General features: G+C 50.7%; 1 protein-coding gene and 1 long non-coding RNA gene across 7 annotated transcripts in view; one reads left to right on the top strand and one right to left on the bottom strand.

Annotated features, from left to right (window-relative positions):
* Window positions 1–14,698: 14,698 nt before the first annotated feature.
* On the bottom strand, window positions 14,699–21,177 carry LOC120758997 (uncharacterized). Its single transcript, XR_005703094.2, has 4 exons — window positions 21,042–21,177; window positions 19,053–20,109; window positions 18,420–18,639; window positions 14,699–16,151 (listed from the first exon to the last, which is right to left on the bottom strand). It is a non-coding gene; the product is annotated as an uncharacterized LOC120758997 (long non-coding RNA).
* Window positions 20,386–21,378, top strand: part of NEO1 (neogenin 1) — a 171,170-nt gene continuing 170,177 nt past the window's right edge. For all 6 annotated transcript variants that reach the window (XM_040077832.2, XM_040077831.2, XM_040077827.2 and 3 more), the window contains exon 1: window positions 20,386–20,698. In XM_040077832.2, coding sequence (XP_039933766.1) covers window positions 20,584–20,698 — 115 coding nt within the window. In that variant the 5' untranslated portion in view covers window positions 20,386–20,583. The remainder of the gene's footprint in view (window positions 20,699–21,378) is intronic.

The raw sequence follows: 21,378 nt of genomic DNA, 5'->3' as shown, positions 1-21,378 counted from the left end.
CCCAGCACAATGACGAGCGAAATCCTGAACGGAGCATTCAAATTTGAGGTGAGGAAAAGCAACAGCAGCAGATGGGCTTGTAAACAGCAGAGACCTGGCCCGGGCACAGAGGCCCTGGTGGAGCAGGAAGGAGCAGGAGGGTTGGTAAACATGGAGCAATTTCCATTTTCTGGGCTGAAATGTGGGGATCAGGGGAGGGGAGGGCGGTGTAGGAACAGCAGCTCTCCCATTCTGGCACAGTCAGCTCTTCCCAGCAGAAGCTGTTCCTGTCAGAACTTGCAGCAAACAGGAGAAGATGGGAAAGTGGGGGACGTTTTCCAGCATCAGGGAATTTGTGGGTGATGAAAACAAGATTTCCAGCAGCCCTTTTGCGCTAGTCTTGGTTTCTAAAGAGGTATCCTGCTCTTTTCCTGCCGTTCTTTCCTTCCCTTGAATTCCTTCTGAAACACAGCAGAGTTGGGAGCAACTTCACTGATACAAAATTCCCAACAGTTACCTGAAAGTTTGCAGCTGGTCAGAGGAAGAAGAAACCCAGAGCAGAGTCTCCATCAGTGGAAGAAAAAAGCAGAATAAGGAGGCTCAGTTCCATAGTTTATTGAGCCCAGAGGGATTTCTACAAACCACATGGCATCAGGTGTCAAAGAAATGAGGGATGAAAACCAGCGTGGAACAACGGAGCAGCCCAAAACTCCCACAGCCTGGGGAGGCTCCAGAAATGTTGGAGAGGCTTAAATAGCTCCTTAAGGTGAACGTGCTGGCCAAGAGCAGCCCCTCCACCTTGTTCTGTGAGGAGAAAGTCCTGACTCATGTCATGGGTGTTCTTTCCTTGGACAGGGAGACTCTGCATGACCTGTGGAGTCCAGGAGCCGCGGGAAACAGAGACTGATGAAAGACGGTTCCAGGCTGGGATTTTAGAGAGGTTTGTGCTTGATCTAGGGCTGTTGTTTCTGTTTTTCTTGGGGATTGGGAGGGGAGAGGTTACTGAGACCCTGAGCCTTAATGTAAAATGATTAGGATCTGGAACAGATTCCAAACCAGACATTTAGGGACTACTAAATGTATAAAGCAGCTTGGATATCTATCACCAGAGTTCATCCAGTCCTGGAAAAAGCTTCTGAAATGGGCAGTGCTTTAACAAAGTACAGATGTCTGGGGACTCAAAATACAAGGGAAAATTACGAGGAGGAGGAGATAACACTTTCTCCATTCCTTAGAGAGGGAGAAAAGGCCAGAAAGTTATTAATTTTATTCCCAGGACTGTGGTAGCTGGACGAGGATCCAAGGTTAAGGTGATGCCCATGACCTGACACTTGCAGAACAAGTGGGCTCCTTGCATCCTGACACGAGGAGTCCTAGGGAGATTTGTAATCCCAGTAATAACCTCGGAGGTTAATTGGCATCTGGAAACGAGCTCATGTGGTAGGTGGGCTAGAGGGGCTTTAATTACGTTTTTGGATCAGTGTTGCTTCAAGCATTCATTTTGCCTGGGGAAGGAGGGTGTAATGTCAGGAGTGACGCTCCCACGCTGCTTAGATTGGGAGACAACCACGGGGACTGCAGAGAGCCTGGACTGTTGGGGAGGATGGGAATGAGTAAAAGCATCTCTGTTATTTTGGGCCAAAAATGCCCTGGATTTCGTGTAAGGCCCTCTTCCCTCAGGATGGCGCTCAGCAGTTTTTGGACAGTCAGGCTTTCAAAAGGAGTCCCTCCGAAATACACGCTGGATTTCTTTTTTGGGGCCTTATTTCTCTTTTCTGCTTTGTGTCATGTTCCCCTCGCAGCTTTCCAGAGCATTACTCTTCCACTTGTTCCCTTTTGCCTCCTGCTGAGTCAATTCCTTTCTTTTCCAACGTTATTTGTACTGTAGTCACTTCCAGAATCTGGGAAATCATCCTCAGAAGTCTCCCCATCTCCTGAACTTACTGCCAACTCTCCCACTAAAGCTTTGAATTCTTTGTTATAAAAGAAGAATAAAGGGCCAGCAAAGTGCATCTCGACACCCATTCAGGTGCCATTACCCTGTAATTCTTTAAAAACTCCGTGTGCATTTCTAGTCACTGGGAGGTGCTGGAGTGGGAAGCCTCTGGACTAAATTGGTGTTAGCACATGAAGGGGAGGCGGTCCTGCGTGGGGCAGCGGGCTCTGCGCTGCTTTGCTCACCGGCTCCCTCGGTGGGCTCGGGGCAATCACTGCCTGCCTGTGCCCCTGCTGGCAGTGCCCAGCCCCAGCTGTGCCCGTCTGGGTGAGGAGCCCCTCGGGACACAGCCCGTCCCCCAGCCGAGGAGCTGCAGCACAGCCTGAGGTGGCAGGGAACGCAAACAGGGGCGAGAGGAACGCCCAGACAGCGGGGCAGGGGTCCCAGACACGCTGCCCTGCGAGCACGGCTGGAACCCCGGCTGCTGCAATCGTCTCTGCTCCCTGGCCTTGGCTTCTCTCTGCAAAGCGTTCACCACTTCCAAACACAGCGGTGAGGTGACCTGGCAGCCTCCCAGTTCCACTGGGAAACGGAGGGAGATCACTAAACTCACTTGGCAAACTCAGAACCTGAGCCTGATTGGATCTTCCATCCTGCCTGGAGCTGTGCCACCTCCCTGCAGGTGAAAAGCTCCTTGTGGTTCTGAGCCATCCCATCCCATCCCATCCCATCCCATCCCATCCCATCCCATCCCATCCCATCCCATCCCATCCCATCCCATCCCATCCCTCCCCATGCTCCACCCTGCTCCAATTTCCTAGCAGAGGAACCCATTTCCTCCCATCCTCCCTTGTCTGAGGAGCTGCAGACACGTCCCTTGGCTTTCCCTCTCCTCAGGCTTTTCCAGAGCCCTTTCCTCCCGTTGTTTGTTCGTTCCCTGCACTCCATCCCATCTTTTGCCTCCCTCCCTGGTTTGATACCGCATCTCGCTGGTCCTGCCTCACCCTCTGAGCAGGGGTATTAGATGGATTCCCCACAGAGTATAAATTGAATGGAGAGAAGTGCCTGGTTTCCCAGCAATAATTTATCTGATTAAAAAAATACTCCCCAAACTCCCCCTCCTCTGCTGGTCCTTCGCCCCCTCCAAAAAGCACCACTGGCACCAGGGCTGGAGTTTGAACTGTGTCATTCCAATTGCTGGAAGGGGGATTTAGACGGGAAAAGAACTGGCAAAGGATGGTTCTCGAGGGATTTATCCAGAGTGTCGGTGCTGCAATTTGGAAGCTGGCTTGTGTGGAGAAGGGAGAGGGTGAATAATTGCGAGTCAGGTACCTGGGTGATTTGTACCTTTGCCCCCACACGCCCTGCCCGGGTGCACACGCGCGTGCTCTCACACGTGTTTGCCCACCACACACATTGCACCCGGAGAGGAGCCCAGCTCCGGTGCACAGCACGCTGCTCCTGCTGCTCCCTCTCTCCTCTCTTTCTTCCTCTTACCTCGGGGCTGATTCCAAATAAAAGAAGGAATCTGCCTCACAAAATTCACGTTGCCTTGCTTGTTACTTGCACGGGCTTTGTTCCTTCCAAACCATTTTCTTCTCCCAGTATTCCTGTTGTAATTGTGGCATGGAAAATCACCCCCAAGGCCCCTCTGGGAGGGGGCAGCCTGTTCCTGTGTGGAATACAGGAACCTGGAATCCCGTGTTCCTGTGTAAATACCTGTATGTGCAGCTGGGTACATCCCCGAGTGCTCTAGAGCGCCGGGATTTACAGCAGGGGCTCCCTGGTGCTGTCAGGGGCAGCACCGCTACTGACACCCGAGTGTCTGCAAACCATTCCAGGGGCCTGGTGTGGTCATTCCTCTGGACATTCCTCTGGACGTTCCTCTGCTTTCAGCTGAAATGGGAATGGGCCAGCCCAGAGCGTTTCAGCCCCGGAGCACCCTCAAGCCAGTGGCCAGGGCTCAGGTTTCCTGCGTTTTGACAGAAAGGCTGCCCAGATGAAACCTCTCTCCGCTCCTTCTGGAGGATTTACACTGCCACAAGTCCTCATTTTTTCCAGATGTTTTACCTAATAAATCAAGGAGTCTCATCAGAGGATTGGGATCCAAAAGCTGTTACCATGACTTCAAAGGCACAGGCTGGAGTGGAAAGAAGCGGTGCAGACATTTTATACCACTCTGCATGCACTGATCATGAAAATACACTCTGCTCCCAGGATTTTTTTCCCGTGGATACCAGAACTCCAACCATGATTAAATAAAACGGTGCTGTGCTCCTTCAGCCAACCTTTGCTGAAAAGAATGGAGCTGCAGGAGCCTGGGGCTGTAGGGCTGGCAGGAACCAGGATGGGGCTGGTCCTGAGAAGGGCTGAGCTTTGCCAGCCCCTATCCAAAATCCAGGGCTGAACTCGCTCCATCTTTTCAGATCAATATTCAACTGCATATTTTCTCCCAGTATTGGTTTAAGCAATTCCCACATAAAGAAATCAGATGTTCATCTTCTTCAGATGTTGGGAGAGAAAAAAAGAGTTACATGGCTGTAAAATGTGATTGTGACTATTCAGACCAGTTTGTTCCTTGATCAAGAATGTAACTTTTTTTTTAATATAGTGAAGGCTTTCTTTTTACAGTGTCTACACGGTGTCATTTTCTTTCGCTGTTCCATTTCTAAAGATAACTGTGTTTGGAGAAGCTGTTACGTGTTTCCATCACTCTATAGCGCAGGGTGCTGCAGGAGAACAGAATGAAGAAAAGCAGCTGAGGAAAGGAAAGCTGATGCTGTGGCGGGTGAGTAGCAGGCCCACAGGGTTGGCTTTTGGTTCCCCACTTTCCCAGAGCACTGGCCCAGCATCAGAGGTGCCCGAGATCCTCAACCTCTGCCTTGTCTTCCCTTGGGTCCTGTTGGATTTGGAATCCCAGAATGGTTGGAAGGGACCTTAAAGCCCATCCAGTTCCACCCCTGCCATGGGCAGAGACCTTCCACTATCCCAGGGTGCTCCAAACCCCAATGTCCATCCTGGCCTTGGGCACTGCCAGGGATGGGCAGGCACAGCTTTGTCTCCCCTCCCCACTCAGGGCTGCAGGGCTGAGGGGAGGCTGCCAGGCTGGCTTGTGGGGAGCCCCTTCAGCACAGGCTGAGGTGCCCAGATGGAGCGTTCGGTTCCAGGGGAGTTTTTGAGCTTCCTCCTTCACAGGGCTGCCCTGGAGCACAGCATGGAGAGGGGAGGCTCTCACAACCTCCTGCAGCAGGTGATGTGAGCAGAGACTTTGGCTTGTGCTGCCTCAGGATTCTGGGATGTAAATAAGTTGTCACTTAACAACAGTGGGAATGGTGGCTCTTGGAGTTCTGGGAAAATCCTGTGCCCCCCAGTAGGCACTGTAGTTATGTAAAACACACTTGGGACATAAATTCCCTCCAGGAGACTGTATGTTGTGTTTTATGTGTCCCAGGCAGTGGGGAGCAAGAGGGCATTTGGTTCTCCAAGATGTTTAACCAGATCTGAAAACCTCACCATGGCTGCATGAGGGTGGAAGTTTAGGAAGAGGGGATGTCCCACTGCAGCCAGGTGGAAAGGAGCACCAGGTATAGATGCCCTGTGTTCTAATGGTGTGTTCAGACTGAAAAATAGCCTCGTCTAAATATTAATATTCAAAAACAGTCGCCACAAATCCATTTGTTCCTGCCACAGACTTCAGAAAAATCGCTGCTTGTCTTCCCTCCCCCACGAGGCTGAATCCCAGCACCCCAGATTGTCGTGACTGCCTGGGATTGGTGACATCTCCACTGAAACGTGTTGGAGCATCAAAACAGAGTGGGAGAAGCACAGCCTGGCTCCAAGAGCCAAAAATAGGTACTATCACTTCTGAGCTGAAGCCTCCCTTCTCCTTCCCCAGCCAGTCCTGCCTCTCTGGCACGTGCAGCACATAATCGTGGTGTTCCCGTCGGACCAAGCGAAAACCACGCTCCTAAGGCAAGCAGGGCATTAAGTGGTGGCCGTGCTTTGGAGGCAGAGAACGTCAGGACATGGATCCTAAATCAGGGAATATCAGTGGTGATGGTTTGCAGATTTTCTGAGGGGAATGGGTGTAGAAAGGAGCGTGGCTCCTCTCCTGCAGTGCCATGTGGAAAAGCATCAGAGGTACACCCTAAAATGGGGAGCTTGAGTTCCCTTCACTGGACAGTTGCTCAAATCCTTGTAATTGAATGAGCGAGTGATGAATGTAGCACATTGCATTTCTCCCTGGATCCTTTCTCTGCTTTATTCTGTGACTGTGAATCTCAGTCAGGCTTTCAGCTGTTTTTTTTAAATCTGCCCACTGGAGTATTTGTCCGCTTCTGCCAAAACCCCAAAAGCTCAGTTTCATTAAAAAAAAAAAGAGATCGTTTGGGAAGGGTGAAGTTTGATTCACAAAGATAAAGCTCTTTGAAGGAGTCTGCTCCTTTGGCAGTGACTGATTCAAAGGAGTTCCATTTCAGGATGTCTCTTGTGCTGCTCCGAAGGCCGCGCAGAGCAGGAGGAATTGTGCGAGGCCATTAAATCAGGGGCTGTTCCAGGGATGTCAAACACAACTGCCCCACGGGGTGCTAATGCTGAGCAGGTGAGGAGTCAGAGCAAGTCAGAACCAAGGAAGCAAAGCCACAAAGCTCCCGTGTCTGGTTCTTGATGCTTCCCAGAAGTGCCGTGTCTGCACGCTCCTGTTCCGTCCTGGGAAAAGCACAGGCTGCTCCCCTGATCCGTATCACACGTTCAAAGTGCTCCAGTAATTGGATGAGTAGGTTTGGTGGGAACATCTTTGGTTCTCAATTCTCCCATCAGGAAAGATCTAAATGAAGCTATGTGAGCACATCTCCAGCCCAGGCTGCTTTCCCACGTCAGGCCACTGGGTTTGTGCTCACCTGAGGCCACTGGACACACAGCAAGAGGCCTGTTGGATTCAACTTGCACTGGAGTGGAGGAAGAAAACTCCCAATCTTTGTGCCTGCAAATAGGAGTTTCCTCCTTTTCCAGCAGCAGTTAAATCCCAAAGCTCTGACTCCAGTGAGTTCCTGAGTGCTGGAGTAAGAAGTGATTTGGGATCTTGGTGTGCAGCTTTTGGAGAAGGGGCCACTGCTCCTGCTTTCCCCCTTCCTCAATGCCAGGAGCATTCCAGGTTTCCAGAGGTTCCAGCTGGCTCTTTCCACCCCCTGCTTATCACTCAGACTCAAGTGTATGAGACCCTGAGGTTTGTGTGCACAGAGCACAGGGGGATGTCACAGGGGAGCAGTTTTCTCTCCCACAGTGACTGTGTGATCTTCACAGCCTCCCCAACGCCTGTGAGTCCAGGAGAGAAGCTGAGCTCAAACCAAAATGAAGCTTTTTGAGCTTTAAAACAGGCCACGAGAGTCCCTTTGTACAGAAGGAATTGAGGCTGGTGGAAGGTTTCAGGGAATGGCTGTAGGTTGTGAGCCAGGATCGTGGGTGACCACGAGTCCGTTGGACAGGCTGTGCCTCTGCACGTCCCTGCGAGCACATTCCACCCTGGTTTCTGCACTAGTTTTTGTTATTTCTCAATATTCCCACTAATATTTCATGTATTTATCTGTGTGTAATTTCAGCAGTGAAAGTGCTGACTCTGATGTCCTTCTGGGACACTGGTTTGGGACAACCCAACAGTTTTGTGTGGGCCTGCAAAAAATGTTCTGCCCACTGGTCTCCAATCCCAAGAACATTCCTGTTTTCTCTGCATATCCTTATGCACAGCACTGATTGAAAGATTACATTTGTGTAGAGGAATAACCCAACAACTACAAATATTTATTTTCCAGGACTGCTGGGTCGCTAGAATGATGGGACAGGAAAGTCTGAGGTGCAGCTGGATAACTCCAGATCCCACCAGGGGGGCTTGTGTCTCCCTTCCACATCAGGCCAGGCAGAACCTGCTCCTCCTCCTCAGTCAGGGGGGTGTGAGGAAGTGGGAGCTGGGAGAAAGGAGGATGTTGGCTGGATCTCATGTTGTCCTCTGGAAAGTTTTAATGATCTTTAGCTCCACATAGAAAAGCTCCTTCTGGAGCTGGGAGAGCTCCTCCCTTGAGGAGTGAAATCAAGGTCAGCTGCAGCCCCTGAGCCCAAGATTTACCTTTCTCAAGCATCTCACATCTCTCTGGACCCCAGGGTCAGATGGGTTATTGGGAAGGAATTGTTCCCTGTGAGGGTGGTGAGGTCTTGGCACAGGGTGCCCCGAGCAGCTGTGGCTGCCCCATCCCTGGCAGTGCCCAAGGCCAGGCTGGATGTGCTTGGAGCAGCCTGGGATGGTGGAAGGTGTCCCTGCCCATGGCAGGGGGTGGAATGGGATGAGCTTTAATGTCCCTTCCAACCCAACCTATTCTGGGATTCCATTAATCCTCTCAGTGCCTCAGGCTAACCCTGTTATTTGATGTCCTTTTTCACCTTACTTTAGTCGAAAAATAAGGTTTTTTTGTGTCATACCTTCCACCCTGGCTCTTGAAGAGAGATCACCAGTTTAACAGTGACACTGGGAAACACCATGGAAGTATTGCTGCTCTCCACTGGAAAAAACAAGGGACATCTAAGGCTGCATCCAAGCAGAGTCTGAAATGAAATGTACACAAAATTTAGGCAACTTAGTCCAAAATCATGATCCTGGAAAACTTGCTCTTGGCTTTCCCTGCTGCAGGAGCTGCCGGGACAAGGCAGACTCTTAACCCTCAGTGTTTAACTTCTTCTGCCATCTCAAGGCACTTGAGGGGATGTCTTCCCAGACAGACCTTTCCTGCTGACAAGCCTGACTGGTATTTCTCCCTGAAATACTTGGATGAAAATTGTCTCAGTCCGGTGGTGGAGGGCAGGAGCTGCTTCTGCCTGGGGTGTGTCCCATGTGTCCCACGGTTGGAGCACAGCTGGGCCATGTGTCCCACGGTTGGAGCAGTCCAGTCCCCAAAGCCAGCTCATGTCCCTTGAAAAGAGACATCTTGTTCTTGGAAAGGCCAAATGACCCCAAGTACGCTCTCCAGGAAGTGTCCCGTGCTCAAGGCCAGCCTTGGAACTCCTCCTAAAGCTCCTTTGAGGGCCTGTGTGCTGCAGCTCTTGGGAACAAGGAGGATTTCCATGGTCTTTCAACATCTCCTGCCCAGAGGTTTGTGTGTTGGCTCTGAGTGACATCATCACCTTGTTATGGTTCTGGGCACCAGAGGGTCCCAAACCAAGCTGCAAACAGGGCAGGTGGCATGAACGGAGCTGAGCAATCTGGAATTAAACCCTCTCAGTTATTAGGGAATTCACATCCTGGCAGCCAGAGCAGTAAAGACAGTGAGGTATCACTTCAGGGTGCTCAAAGTGGGATGGGGAGAGCAAAACTACACCCAGCTTAGTCTGTAAGTCAAGACTAAACTACCTCTAATTGCAGCCAGGTGAAACACTTGAGTAGACAGTCTGCAAGTGCTTCACAAAAAAGTAGAATGCAAAGCTTTTTGTACAAACATTAATCTTGATGCCTCATTGAGGTCAGCTGGGAGTGTAAGGAGAGAATTCAGCGCAGTCAGCATCGGGCTCTAAAGATCTATGTCCAGCTTTGCATTTCATTCTGTTTATCTGGGCTATTAATTAGCTCCTTTCAGTTTCCCTGGGAAGATCTGTGTGCTAGGGCTCCTGAACACTCATAAAGATCCGTCATTGATCGCTTGGGCGGCTAAATTGGGTCGACACTTCACTACTCAGAGGTGTCTTAACTTTGCATCCTTTTCTGCTGGGGCAGGAATGATGACTTCAATCTTCTTGGAACCTGCCTGTACACACTGCTTCCCTAATTTCATGCCTAGGTATGGCATTTCCATTACAAAGGGGTTGTGTTGTTGAGCTCTGCTGGTCTGGGTCTTTCAGTGGCTGATCAGAGCTTCTGGTCATGTGCTTGTGCTCTTTTCCCTCAGAACAAAACATCCTCTACATAGATCCTGGGCTATCAAAGCCCCCGAAACAGTTCAAGTGCCAAACACAACCCCAACGGCAGCCTGAGAAATGATGTGTCCCAGTGGGGCTGTTGAATATGCACAAACGTATGGTCTGTTTTCCAACGTGCCTGTCAGAGCCCTGCTGCTGCCTCCAGCAGAGAAAAATATTTGTCATAGGCCATTTCCCCCCAAACTTTACTGCTTGCAGGAAATAGAAAGTGTTCTTTTCCAACATATTTATTTGTGTTTGACTGTAATCACAAAGGGTTGCGTTTTTCCCCTTTCTCTGGTGACCCAGCAGGGTCCACTGCTGTCAGTTCTGTCATTATCTCTCACAGAGCTGTGAACCTTCCTACCCTTTCCTCTGGTGTCAGCTGGACTCCAGGTAAAAATCCCACAGAGGAGATGAGCTTTAAGGTGGGTGTGCTCCTTTCAGATTTACTGAGCACCCTGTGCAGGTTTCCCTGGTTTTTAAAATCCCCATTCTCTTGTTCAGGTACCCGGGGAAGGTGCTCTGATGTGAAAAAGGCTTTCCAACACAACTGTAAATGCTGCTAATTTTTCACACCATCTCTTTGGCTGTCAGTGTTTCCCCATACATTGAACAAGGGATCCCTTTGGTCAGAGGGAAAATTCCCACTGTGGGAGCTGAGCTAGAGCAGTGCTACTGCTCAATCCTCAAGGTCTGTGTGTAGCTTTTTGGTGGAGTTAATAAGGTTCCCAGAGGTTTGTAAGTTGTGTACAACTTTATTATAAGCTTGTCTTTGTGGTTTGGACCCTCCTGCTGCAGTGTCACACCACCCACCCTACGTCCAGGAACTCCAAAGAGGGATTTTGTCCACATTCCAGGCTGTGTTGGCATTCTCACATTCTTGATCACAGAATCCCAGAAGTGTTTAGGTTAGGTTCCACCTCCTGCCATGTGCAGGAACACCTTCCACAAGCCATCCAACCTGGCCTTGGACACATCCAGGGATGGGGCAGCCACAGCTGCTGTGAGCACGGGGCCTCAGCACCAAAACAGAGAAGAATTTCTTCCCAATATCCCATCTAAACCCACCCTTCTTCTGGTGTCAATTTAGGGTGAAGTGCAAGATCTCTTCCCTTAGTCACTCCTAACAGCATTCACTTGTCTCCAGTGAGAATTAGTGAAACCCTTCATGTGTCAGAGCCACCTGTGGCCAGGAACAAGACCGAGTTCCCCCCGTTCCTGGTGTGCAAACTGCTCACAGCGAGGTACCGGCCCTGGTGTCTGAGCTCCCACTGCTCCCTTCCCACAGCAGGAGCCTGTGCACTGCACGTGCTTCTTCAGGAGCCTTCTGGAGGCACAACACCCCAGGCACTGCTGCATTTGACTGAAATTGGATGCAGAATTAAAAAAAAAAAAAAAAAGAAAAATAAAAAAGAGAGTAAGAGAACAGAAGTCGTTTTGGGTTTTTTCTTCCTGATGTCTTTCACTGGTACTTCTTTACAGCTTCCTTTTTAAGCTGAGCGTAATTCATGAACTCTGCTCTTTAGAAAAAATCCACACGTCAATAGCAGTAGCAGCACTAAACATAAAAACAAATGAGAGTCATACTGTTCCTTGTGGTCCCTTGTGCTGCCTTCTCCAAAGACAGCGGTTCCCAGAATGTCCTGGCAGCTCAGGAGTGGTGGATACCACGATGACACCCCAGAAGGGGCAGCTGAGTGCTACTGATTGCTGGAGGTCAGCAGGAAAATGAAGACACAAACCCAACAGATCGTGGACTGAGCGGCAGCATGAAAGAGGGGTCAGAGGCAGATTGCAGCCCTTGGGGACTGGGAAAACAGGAGATTTGTGAGAAAGCTTTTCTCCCTCTGTCAAATCTCTGTTATTTGTTACCTGCCTCAGAGGGCTCACGGCTGAAAAATACCATCGCTTTGCTTCGTGGAATCTAAATGTCCACATGATACAGACATAAACCTCAATTTCTTCTCAGCCCTCACCAAAGGTTTTTGGTCACGGAAGGAGAATCTTTTTGAGAAATTGATTTTTGTTGAATACCTACACTTCTGTGCTTTCAGAAACAAAGGACGCTTCTGATAACTTCTGATAGCCTGAACATCTTTCTCTACCAATTCCCCACTTTTAGCAATATAAATTTGTTCCAAGCATCTGAATTCTCTCCAGTTTTTGGCAGTGGTGCTTTTTAGCTGAATTCCTCTGGGAATGTGAAGGCATCTTGCTTGTGCACAAAATGTCCATTGCCTGTATCCTCCTCCCAGATTCCCTTGCCAGCACGTGCCTTCCACTATAGGAGGGGGAGGAAATGCATTTGAACTTTTGGTCCTTCTAAGAGCATCCCTTAAGAAATGTGCATTAGTGCAGAGGGAAGCAGGTGGAGCGACAGCCTGGGCAGCACTTACAGTGTGGTGGTTTGTGGTCACAAGGAACCTGGATCAGCACCTTCACCTCTTCTTGGGGCTGCCTGTTGGAGGCAACTCCCCACCTTTGGCTTTCTGCTGCTCCCTCTGCCCCGTTCAGTGCCTCCCGTGGACACAGAGTCACATTCTGACCTCTCTGAGACACATTTCATATTTCCCAGAATCAATAGCTTCCGATGCAGCTGCAGGAATACCGGGCGGTCGATGAGTCCCGCCAGGTTCCGTTAGGAGGAGAAGTGGAGCAGTGTAAGGATGACATTTCTCAGGGAACTGCTATCCAGGCATATTTGTTGTTTCAAGTTGTCTGACTTGGGGCTCAGCCAGGGGCTGCAGCCTGTAGCACTCCTGTAATTTGATTTTAAAGCTGCCACTCAGGTGCTGAGGGAATAACACCAGTGCTAGAACCCCTGTGAGACAGCAGACCCAGCAATCCTGATGTGCCAAGTGCCCGCACCTGGCAGGGAGATCTGAGGGCTCACGGCTCCACCACCATGTTCCACATCCCATCAGAACCCCTGGTTGGCTCTCCTGGCTTTGATCACCTGGGATGAGCATGGAAAGGTGGGAGAAGTGGTGTCTTTGCAGAAGTGTTGCCCTGAGGGGATGTTTAGACAACAACAACAACAAAAGTGAAACGAATGTCTGTGAGAAGTGTCAGGAGCTTGAGCAGTCAGACTCTTCACCTGTCTGAAGGCTGCCCACATTTTCCCTGCCAGAGCTCTCAGTGCAGCACCATTCCTCAGCACAAAGTTCTTTGTGTTCTTTGTGTTCTTTGCTTTTTAAACTGTCCTCATGTCCCTGTATTGCTCAGTCCTGCAGCTGAGAAGGAGTCAGACTGTGTGATGGGGGTAAGAGGTTGCACTGGTAACACTAGGAAGGAATGTTGGCTAATTTACCTTGGTTTCAGAGATCCCTAAGACTTGCAAGAAGTTAGAATGATTTAAAAATATAATGTATACAGAACGAGTCAAGGTGTAACTCTGCTTTTAAAGCAGGAACTGCTGGGAACGGGATCTGTTTCTCTCCTTGGCACATCAGGGCTGTACCCCTGCTATTGCTCTCTGGGAAGAGACCTCTGGCAGCTACATCACCAAGGTGCTGTGCAGGCTTTTGCAGCGCTCCCAGGTGCTGCAGCACGACCTGGCCTGGCAGGAAGGTGATTTGGGATGCACCATGATCACAGTGCACAGGTCCTGTGGCAAAAGAAATCCCCCAGGGCTCCAGGCATCCTTCCGTGGCACGCTGTGAGCTTGGGGAGTGGAAGCCCTTTGTAAACCAGGTCTTGTTGTGAGAAGTTTAATTTTACAACTGTTCGAGCTTGTCCCTTTGTCGGACAACATGGTGAAAATGAAGAAGTCCAGTATTTCCTCCATGAAAAATCCATTCTATTTATAGGAAATTCCTTCATAGCATTTGTAAGGATGACAAGGTTTTGTCTGAGCATTCCAATTGGAGAAAGCAAAGCCAAAACTATGACTTTAAAGGGCTGTCTGAGAGTGCAAGAACATGATTATTACAGAAAACAGGAGTCTGTCCCTGTCCCAAACCACTGTCAAATGTCTTTATTCCTTCCTGTTTCTGTGGCTCATTGTCCCTGTCTTCACTACATCATAGCAGTGACTGGTTTTGAGCTGTTAAATTAGCGGACTGAGGTAATTTTGTTCATATTTACTCTTCCATCACAAGACACTAAAAACAGCACTCTGTGCCTCCAGTTCCTGCCATTTAAAGCAGAGGGACACTTCAGCCACTATGTCCAAGCAATAACTCCTGGAATCATTGTTTCTGTATGTTCAGTTTCAAACACCTAAAATCACAGTCTGAGACACAGACCAAAAGCAAGGACACTTGTGGGAGTTGTAGGTGTTGACACAACAGTCAAGTCTATTTGGCCTCAAGTTTTATGTGTGGACTTGCTCATCTAACTCTGGCTGATCTGTTTGTATCTCCCACAGATAATGTGGCCTTTTCCTTCCATTTCCAGGAGTCCCCCAACACATCTGATTGCAGCCATATGACCCAACAGCTCAGCTGACCCTTTCAGGTTACGCACAGAAAGGGCCAGGCTGTGCTGCTGTTGGCTCCTGCCGTGGGCAGAGGTGAGGTTTGTGACGTGTGCTGGGATCCCCAGGAGTGATGGGCTGTGTTTTCCAGGCATCCTCTGCTGTTGGTGTTAGGTTATTTCTTTGATTTCCCAAGCCCAGAAGCACATGAATGTTTCTGTGTGCTAAGCATAAACTCTTTTCCTTTTGTTCTTATCCTTTCTCCTCTCCACAGTTTTCCTCTCGCTTTGAATTCTCTCAGACTGCTGCAGTCTCACTTCCCCTGGCACAGGAGACAGAGCAGAAGCACTGGGACCCAGGAGATGTGAAAGGTGGCCCTGCTGGCTCTACCTCCAACACCTCTCCGTGGTTCTGCTTTCTGACTTCCCGTCAGGACAACCTGGACTAAAACCCCTCTGTGCTTTTCCTGCGCGATCCTACGGTGTCTGACACAACCTCAGGTAAGACCTTCAGGCACTCCCATTATATGAATGAGAACAAGACTGTTGGTGTCAGTAATTAACATTCTTGTGGGATTGTTGGAAGTGCTTTGGGATAAACACCACCTGGAATCCTCGCCTGGCTTATGCGGTTTTTAAGATGCAGAGGAGACTGATCCTGTTTGCACAAGAGGGCATGGACCATCTGTCTCCACTCTTACTGGGTGTGCAGAGTCTTTCAGTCCAAGGATGAGCTGCTGTAGCTCAGGGAGAAGTGGGACACTGGAAAAGTGAGGGCACGGACAGTGGGGAAGAAGAACAGAGACTCAGTGGTCAGTGTGTCCCCAGGAATGATCTCATCTGAGAGCACTGACTAATGACAACCACCCAAACAGGAAAACACAGTCACTGAGAAAGCTGGGAGTGCCTGTGACACGGTGTCATCCCATGACAGCCTTCCAGGGATGAAAGCTCACTCTACTGACATGGATGGCAAAAATCCCGCTGACTGCAATAACATCAGGCTTTCCCCTTGGGGGTTACCTGCATTTCTCTCTTCTGGATGCCCAGAGACCCACAGCCCACATCATTATGCACTTCCTGATTACAAATGCATTACCCTTTTCTTTTAAATTGTGCATTGAAACCCAGTAAACCTTGCTTTTTGGATTCTAGGTTCCCTCCATCTACCTCTGAAAACCCTAAATAAACAAACATTGGATTAGACCTCAGCAGCCTTTAAATGCATCTTACAACAACTGCCCTGTTTGTTTCAGACTCTGTCAACCTGAGACTCCAGGAGCTCCACCTTTCTCTCAGCCATCCCAGGGAATTCACCTCAGTGTTTGGAAGGTCTGCCCCCATTTATGACCCTCCCTGATTCCAGTGAGGAGCTGGAACTGCTGTTGACCTCAGGAATGGCAGAATTACATGCTGGGCTTGGAGGGTTTCTGGCATATGACCTGCTAACATAGAATTTGCTCGGCAAAGTCCAGAGGATGACTTTTAACCTCAGAGCCATTTGCAAAACCACATCTGTGACCAATAAATGTGAAAAATAAATGAAAAAAAAAAAAAATCTAGCCCCTCTTGAAGGATGAAAGCACACCTTGCTGGGCACTGGTGCTGCAATCAGGATGGAGATTGGGAATAACCGGACAGGCCGTGTTGCCAGAAGCTGTCCATGGATGGAGCCGATGCCTCACACAAGGGAGGCAGCACAGCAGGTTAAACTGAAGGTATCTCATAGCTCTAAGTCTTGAACTTAACGAGCCACGTCTTTATTTGTGCTGCAGCCCCTTTTATCCCAAACTGCCTTTGCCGGCTGCCAGAGGATGCCCGGTAACGGAAAATTCTCCGGATAACAATAAATTGGTGTAACGATTCCGTGTCACCTCGCGTCCTGCGAAGCAATAGAGAAATCACGATGAGGAAAATAGGCACGACCGGAGTGGCAGTGAACAGTGCAATCCTAATTCCATCACCCTTCTTGTGGGCGACAGATAACCCAGTGCAATTTACAGCCGCTCTGAAGCGGCTCCAAGTCTCAGCAGGAGTCGGGAAAGCTCAGCGTAGCCTCGGGACCGAGCAGTCGGAAAGATCAGGGGAGTTGTTGTTCCGTAACCTTGCCTCTGCACCAAAACCAGGGGGGCTGCTTTGGAATGGGAAGCACTCCAAGCAAAACACAAAATTTTAATCACCGAAATGAACGTCCTCCTCGGGATCCCTCTCTGGAGAATAGCCTGTCTCTGATGATCGTGCACAGACTCCCAAAGAAGGTACATTTTGGATTTAAATCTCTACGTCAGCGTGTGAATGACAGCGTTAAATCTTGGCTGTAAGGCTGAGATATCTCCAAGAGAAGGAAAACACTTTTTCCACTTAAGTACCTGAGGTAGAGGAGGTAAATATATTGTCTCTCACTATTAAAGGGCGAGGAAATCATTTATACATGTGTATTACCCCTTTGCACCTAACAGTGGAGTTCTTTTTTAAATTCAAGAGTCTAAAAGTTTAGAAATACCAACATTAAGGTGGCCTGTGCAACTGTAATTTGTCCTTTCCATGCATCTGCATTATGATACAGTATTTAATTGTAATTAGATCACACGCTGTTCTTTCAACAGGTTCCTGGCCTCACTCATTGTACAGAATAGACTGTGCTCACTAAGTAATAATTTTATTTTCTCCTCGCTGTTCACTGTGTGACCCGTGCTTTATTTACAGCAGACTATTCAAATATTGTTCTGAAGACAGATTTATTCATTTCCTCCTGAGCTTTTCCATGGGACTCATCACTATGGAATCCAAGTGCTTCACAAACTCTAATTCATTTTCTCAGCACTGGAGTGAGAACTGGTGTTGCCCTTATTTTACAGACGAGGAACTCAGATGTACAGACAGAATAGTAAAAAATATCTTTTCATTTCAGGGATCCAATTAGAAATACTCAATGGCCTGATTTTGTCAGAAAATAGAACATGGCCAAGCATCTAATTGAGTCAGAAGTTGTGTAAGTTCTCAGTTACTGCAGATTTACCTGCAAGAGCTCTTCACTTCTGCCAGCCAGGCTTCAAAATGTCAGCCCAGGCACCTGGGCAGTGCTGACTGTACAATTAGTGCAGTGCTGGGCAGGCTCTGTTTAGGGACTGTGCTTTGCATCCCACAGATTCCAGAGGCTAAAAATCTTTTCTGGGAGCAGCAGTCACCTGCCCCACCCACAGTGCTGTGCTTGCTCACAAGGCGCATAAAATACCTACATCTGGTTTTTACAGTAAAAGAGGTGGAAGTTGTTGAGGTGCTTGCCTGGGTTCCCTGACCTTGGTTCAGTGTCAGAACCTGTCTCATCCTTCTGCAGTGGCTGCCTTTACCCTGGTGTTTGATAACTGGGGAGTGTGTTACTGTGCAGCCTGACTACTGTTACCTTATTGAATATGTACTTCTTTCCCACACAGAGATAACCCCAGCAATGCAGTCCTGGGCTGACATCGATGCAGGCCATCAGCAATGTGGAATTTTCCCTCTGTGAGGGATGCCATGCTTGGCACAAGCTCCAGCACTCCAGGGGGGTGAGGTACATTCTCAGTGCATTTCAGGTACCTGCTGACTGGTTTCCAGGTGATCTTCATTCCCCTTCCTAAATCCTCACCTTTCTGCTCTGCCTCCCTCCCCCAGTTCCTGTCATTCCCGTTACTACATCACTGTCCCTAGTGAATTCCCTCTTCCCACAGGCCCTGTGGCATCCCACACCCAGCCTCGGGGTCCTCCTCCCTTGCCCCACTCCAGCTCTTCCATCTGATCCCCTCTGCCCAGCAAGCTCACCCTCAGCCCTCGACCAGGCCATAGGGACAGCTCCCACTCCTCCCATTCCTCCCAGGCTGCATGTCCTCCTGCCAGCAATTCTCCCATTCCCACTCTGGCTTAAAGTCTTCTCCCAGCAGCCTTGACTTCCAGACTCTTTCTCATGAGCTTTGCCTCCAGGCAGAGCTGATTTTCCTTCTGGCTCCTCATTCCCTTCCACCACCCTGGAGAACCTGTCTCTCTCCAGAGCCTCTGTGCCTGCCAAGTTTCCTGTCCCAGACCCAGCTCCTGTCCCCACTGTGTGTTTTCCAAGGAGCTTCCTGCTCTGTGTTTCCCAAGAGGACTGGAAGGACAGGTTTGCCCTTCTTACCTGCAGACATGGCACGGTCCAGAGCATCCAGGAACTGGAGCTGCAGGTCCAGCTCTGATCCCACAGCCCTGGGCTGTGATGAGGACAGAGCTGCCGGGGAATGGAAGCGCCAGGAAGCCCCTGCCGAGAACCAGCAGGACTTTCAGGAAGGTTTTCATAGCGAGGTTTGAGGGAGCACCTCTGACAAAGTGACCACTTGCATTTCCAGCCTAGAAAATCCCTGACAGAAGGAACAGAAGGAGAAATGTTTATAATTTAACCCAAGGTATGAACTTCAGATGCTTAAATTTCAGCAGAGTGGTTAGTCTGGCCCTATTAAACGCGACTGAGGGCAGGATTTTATGATGGGAATTGCTAACCAGCTTTAATAGGAGTTACACTACCAGTCCTGCCTCTTAATCACCGCTTCCATTTTCAGGATAAATTGCAGCTGGTTGCTGGTAATCCTTGTGGCATATCAGATAGCGGCGTAACTCGGCAAGGGCAAGCTGGAGAAACCCAAACATCCTTCTGAGGAGGTAATTATTCCATTGTGAAAATGCCCCGGGATATTTTTAGTGGCCAAACCCCCTGTTTCCTGACAGAAACATAAAATAATGAAGCAAGCTTCACAAGGAGAGACGCCTCAGACACCTGTACGAGCCGGTGCTTCGCAGTCACGTCAGCGTTTAATTCGCTGTGCGCATCCCTGCATCCCTGTACGGCAAAATCCACACCTGCGTTTGGGGCACCGCGCGCTCTGCCAGCGTCTGCCTCGCAGAAAACCCTCTCCATAAACAAATCTGCAAATCCCGCTGGATCAAGAAGAATTTCACGGGAATATAGAGACGCCTGCAACAAGAAGGACACCCTTGCCACACACACCGAGGTTATCAAGGGAAACTTTCCTTAATAGGAGTCTCACGACCAGCGTAAAAGCCTGTGGTTTTTGGAACAAATTATTTAAAAGTCGTTTTAAAATGTTTTGCAACGTGTTTTGCAGGGGGTGTACCCTGTTTCGCCTGCCTCGGGGGTCTGGTTCTCTCCTGGTTACCTCCAGCCCCGGTCCCATGTAATTTATGTCCTGAAAGAGACGATTCAATTAGTCAAGAATAAAATGAGCAAGGACACCGTGCGTTGTAAAAAGATAATTTAGTGGGTAACAAGCTGAGATGGAAAAAATATCAGGGTACACTCCATATGATTAATGAAGGAGGGATGTATATTTATAGCTTTTATTGTGTCCTTTGTGAGGAGGCTGGATCCAGCAGTAGAGCTAGAACGGGCTGCTAAGGATGCGGCATTCCAGGGATTTGGATTTGAATGGCAAATGCTGTATAAAACTAATTACCCCCAGGAGGATGAAAATACATTGCATTTGCCTTTTCGGAGCACGTCTGGCCTTTTCTTCACGTTATTTATCTTTGAGAAGCATGTTTACTGGGAGAGGCGACATCCCGAACAGAGCAGCAGAGTTGCTCCCCAAGAAAACAAGTTTCCGCAAGTTATTTTTCTGCGTTTAGATCGATTTCGGGTTTCTCGGCGGCTCCGGATTGCCGGTTCCCAGCACCATGGCAGAGCAGGGCTCCCTCTTCCCACACCCTCCGGCTCGCCACATAGCGGGGATACCCGGATTGGTGCCGAAACGTGTGGTTTTCCATGTTTCTACGCGTGGAAAACGCGCAGGTCCCGCACCCACGCTGGGCTGGTCCTGGACAGGGGAAAACACGGATTTATTACGTTAAAACCCACGAACTTTACGCACCGAAAGCCTGAGGGGAAGGAGGAGGCAGCGCGGCGCCCCTCAGGGGAGGGCGGCGGCCCCGCCCCCCCCGCGTGTGCGCGCGCAGGCGCGGTGGCGCGCGCGGGGGGGCGGGCGCGCGCACACCTGGCGCGGGGGTCGGGGGCGGGAGGGGAGGGGCGCGCGCATGCGCGAGGCGGGGGCGGGCGGGAGGCGGCGCGCGCCCCGCGGTGTCCGTGTGAGGGAGGGACGGAGCGAGCGAGCGGCGGAGCTCGGCCCGCGATGGAGTGAGGGAGGGAGCGCGGCCGCTCCGCCCGCCCGCCGCTCTCCCTCCGCCGCCTCCGCGCTAGTCCGCCCGGTAGGGAAGGAAGGCAGGAGGAGCCCCCCCCGGGGGAGGGGTTGGCGCTGGGTGCAGCCCGGCTGCCGGGCGCGGGGAGTGGAGCGATGGCGGCGCGGAGAGCCCGGCGGCTCCTCGGCTCCCTGTGCATCGCCCTTCTCTTCGCGCAACCCTCGCCGACCGGCGCCGCGGCGCGGAGCGGCTCCCGGAGCCTCCTCACGGGTAAGAGCGCGGCGAGACCCCGGAGGCGGCGGGCGCGGAGCCGTGCGGGGGCGCGGAGGGGTCCCGGGGGCGGTGGGGCCCGGGGCGGCCCCGGCAAAGCGAGCGGAGCCGAGGGGCTGAGCCCGCTCCGCTCCCCCCGTGCGGGCACCAGCAGGGGCCACTGCGAGCCTCGGGCAGCGGCGGCGGTGCCTCCCCGCGAACAAGGAACACCTGGAGCCCCGGCTGTGGGGGACCGAACGCTTCGCCCACCTGCGCTCCCGGCTCGCCGGCACCCGGGAGGGGAGCCGGACACACCTGAGGGCAATGGGGCTTGCAGCTCACTAATGAGGGGAGCAGGGCACACCTGAGTGGCATCGGGCTTGCAGCTCACCCCTGAGGGGAGCCGGGTACGGGCGGGCTCTGCTCCAGCTCGGAGGGGTGCTGGAAGCGGCACGGACTCGGTACCGGCAACCTGTGGAGAGAGAAGAACTTGCCTGGGAACTGCCGCAGTAGCCCAGAAATGAGCGGTCTGGCAGCATTTCAGCCGCGGTGGTTCTCACACCTTTTACCATTGTTGTCTTTAATGGTCCATGATTGAATCCTGGTTCTTTATAGGCTACGGAAAGAGTAATCTCACCCAGGTGAGGCAGGAGAAGGCTCTCTCTAAGGCTCTTGCATGAGACCATTAATACCACAGAAGC

Source organism: Hirundo rustica, chromosome 13, assembly GCF_015227805.2.
Source record: "Hirundo rustica isolate bHirRus1 chromosome 13, bHirRus1.pri.v3, whole genome shotgun sequence".
Lineage (NCBI taxonomy): Eukaryota > Metazoa > Chordata > Aves > Passeriformes > Hirundinidae > Hirundo > Hirundo rustica.
The sequence above is the reverse complement of the archived record's forward strand: the minus strand, read 5'-3'. Positions and strand labels throughout refer to the sequence as shown.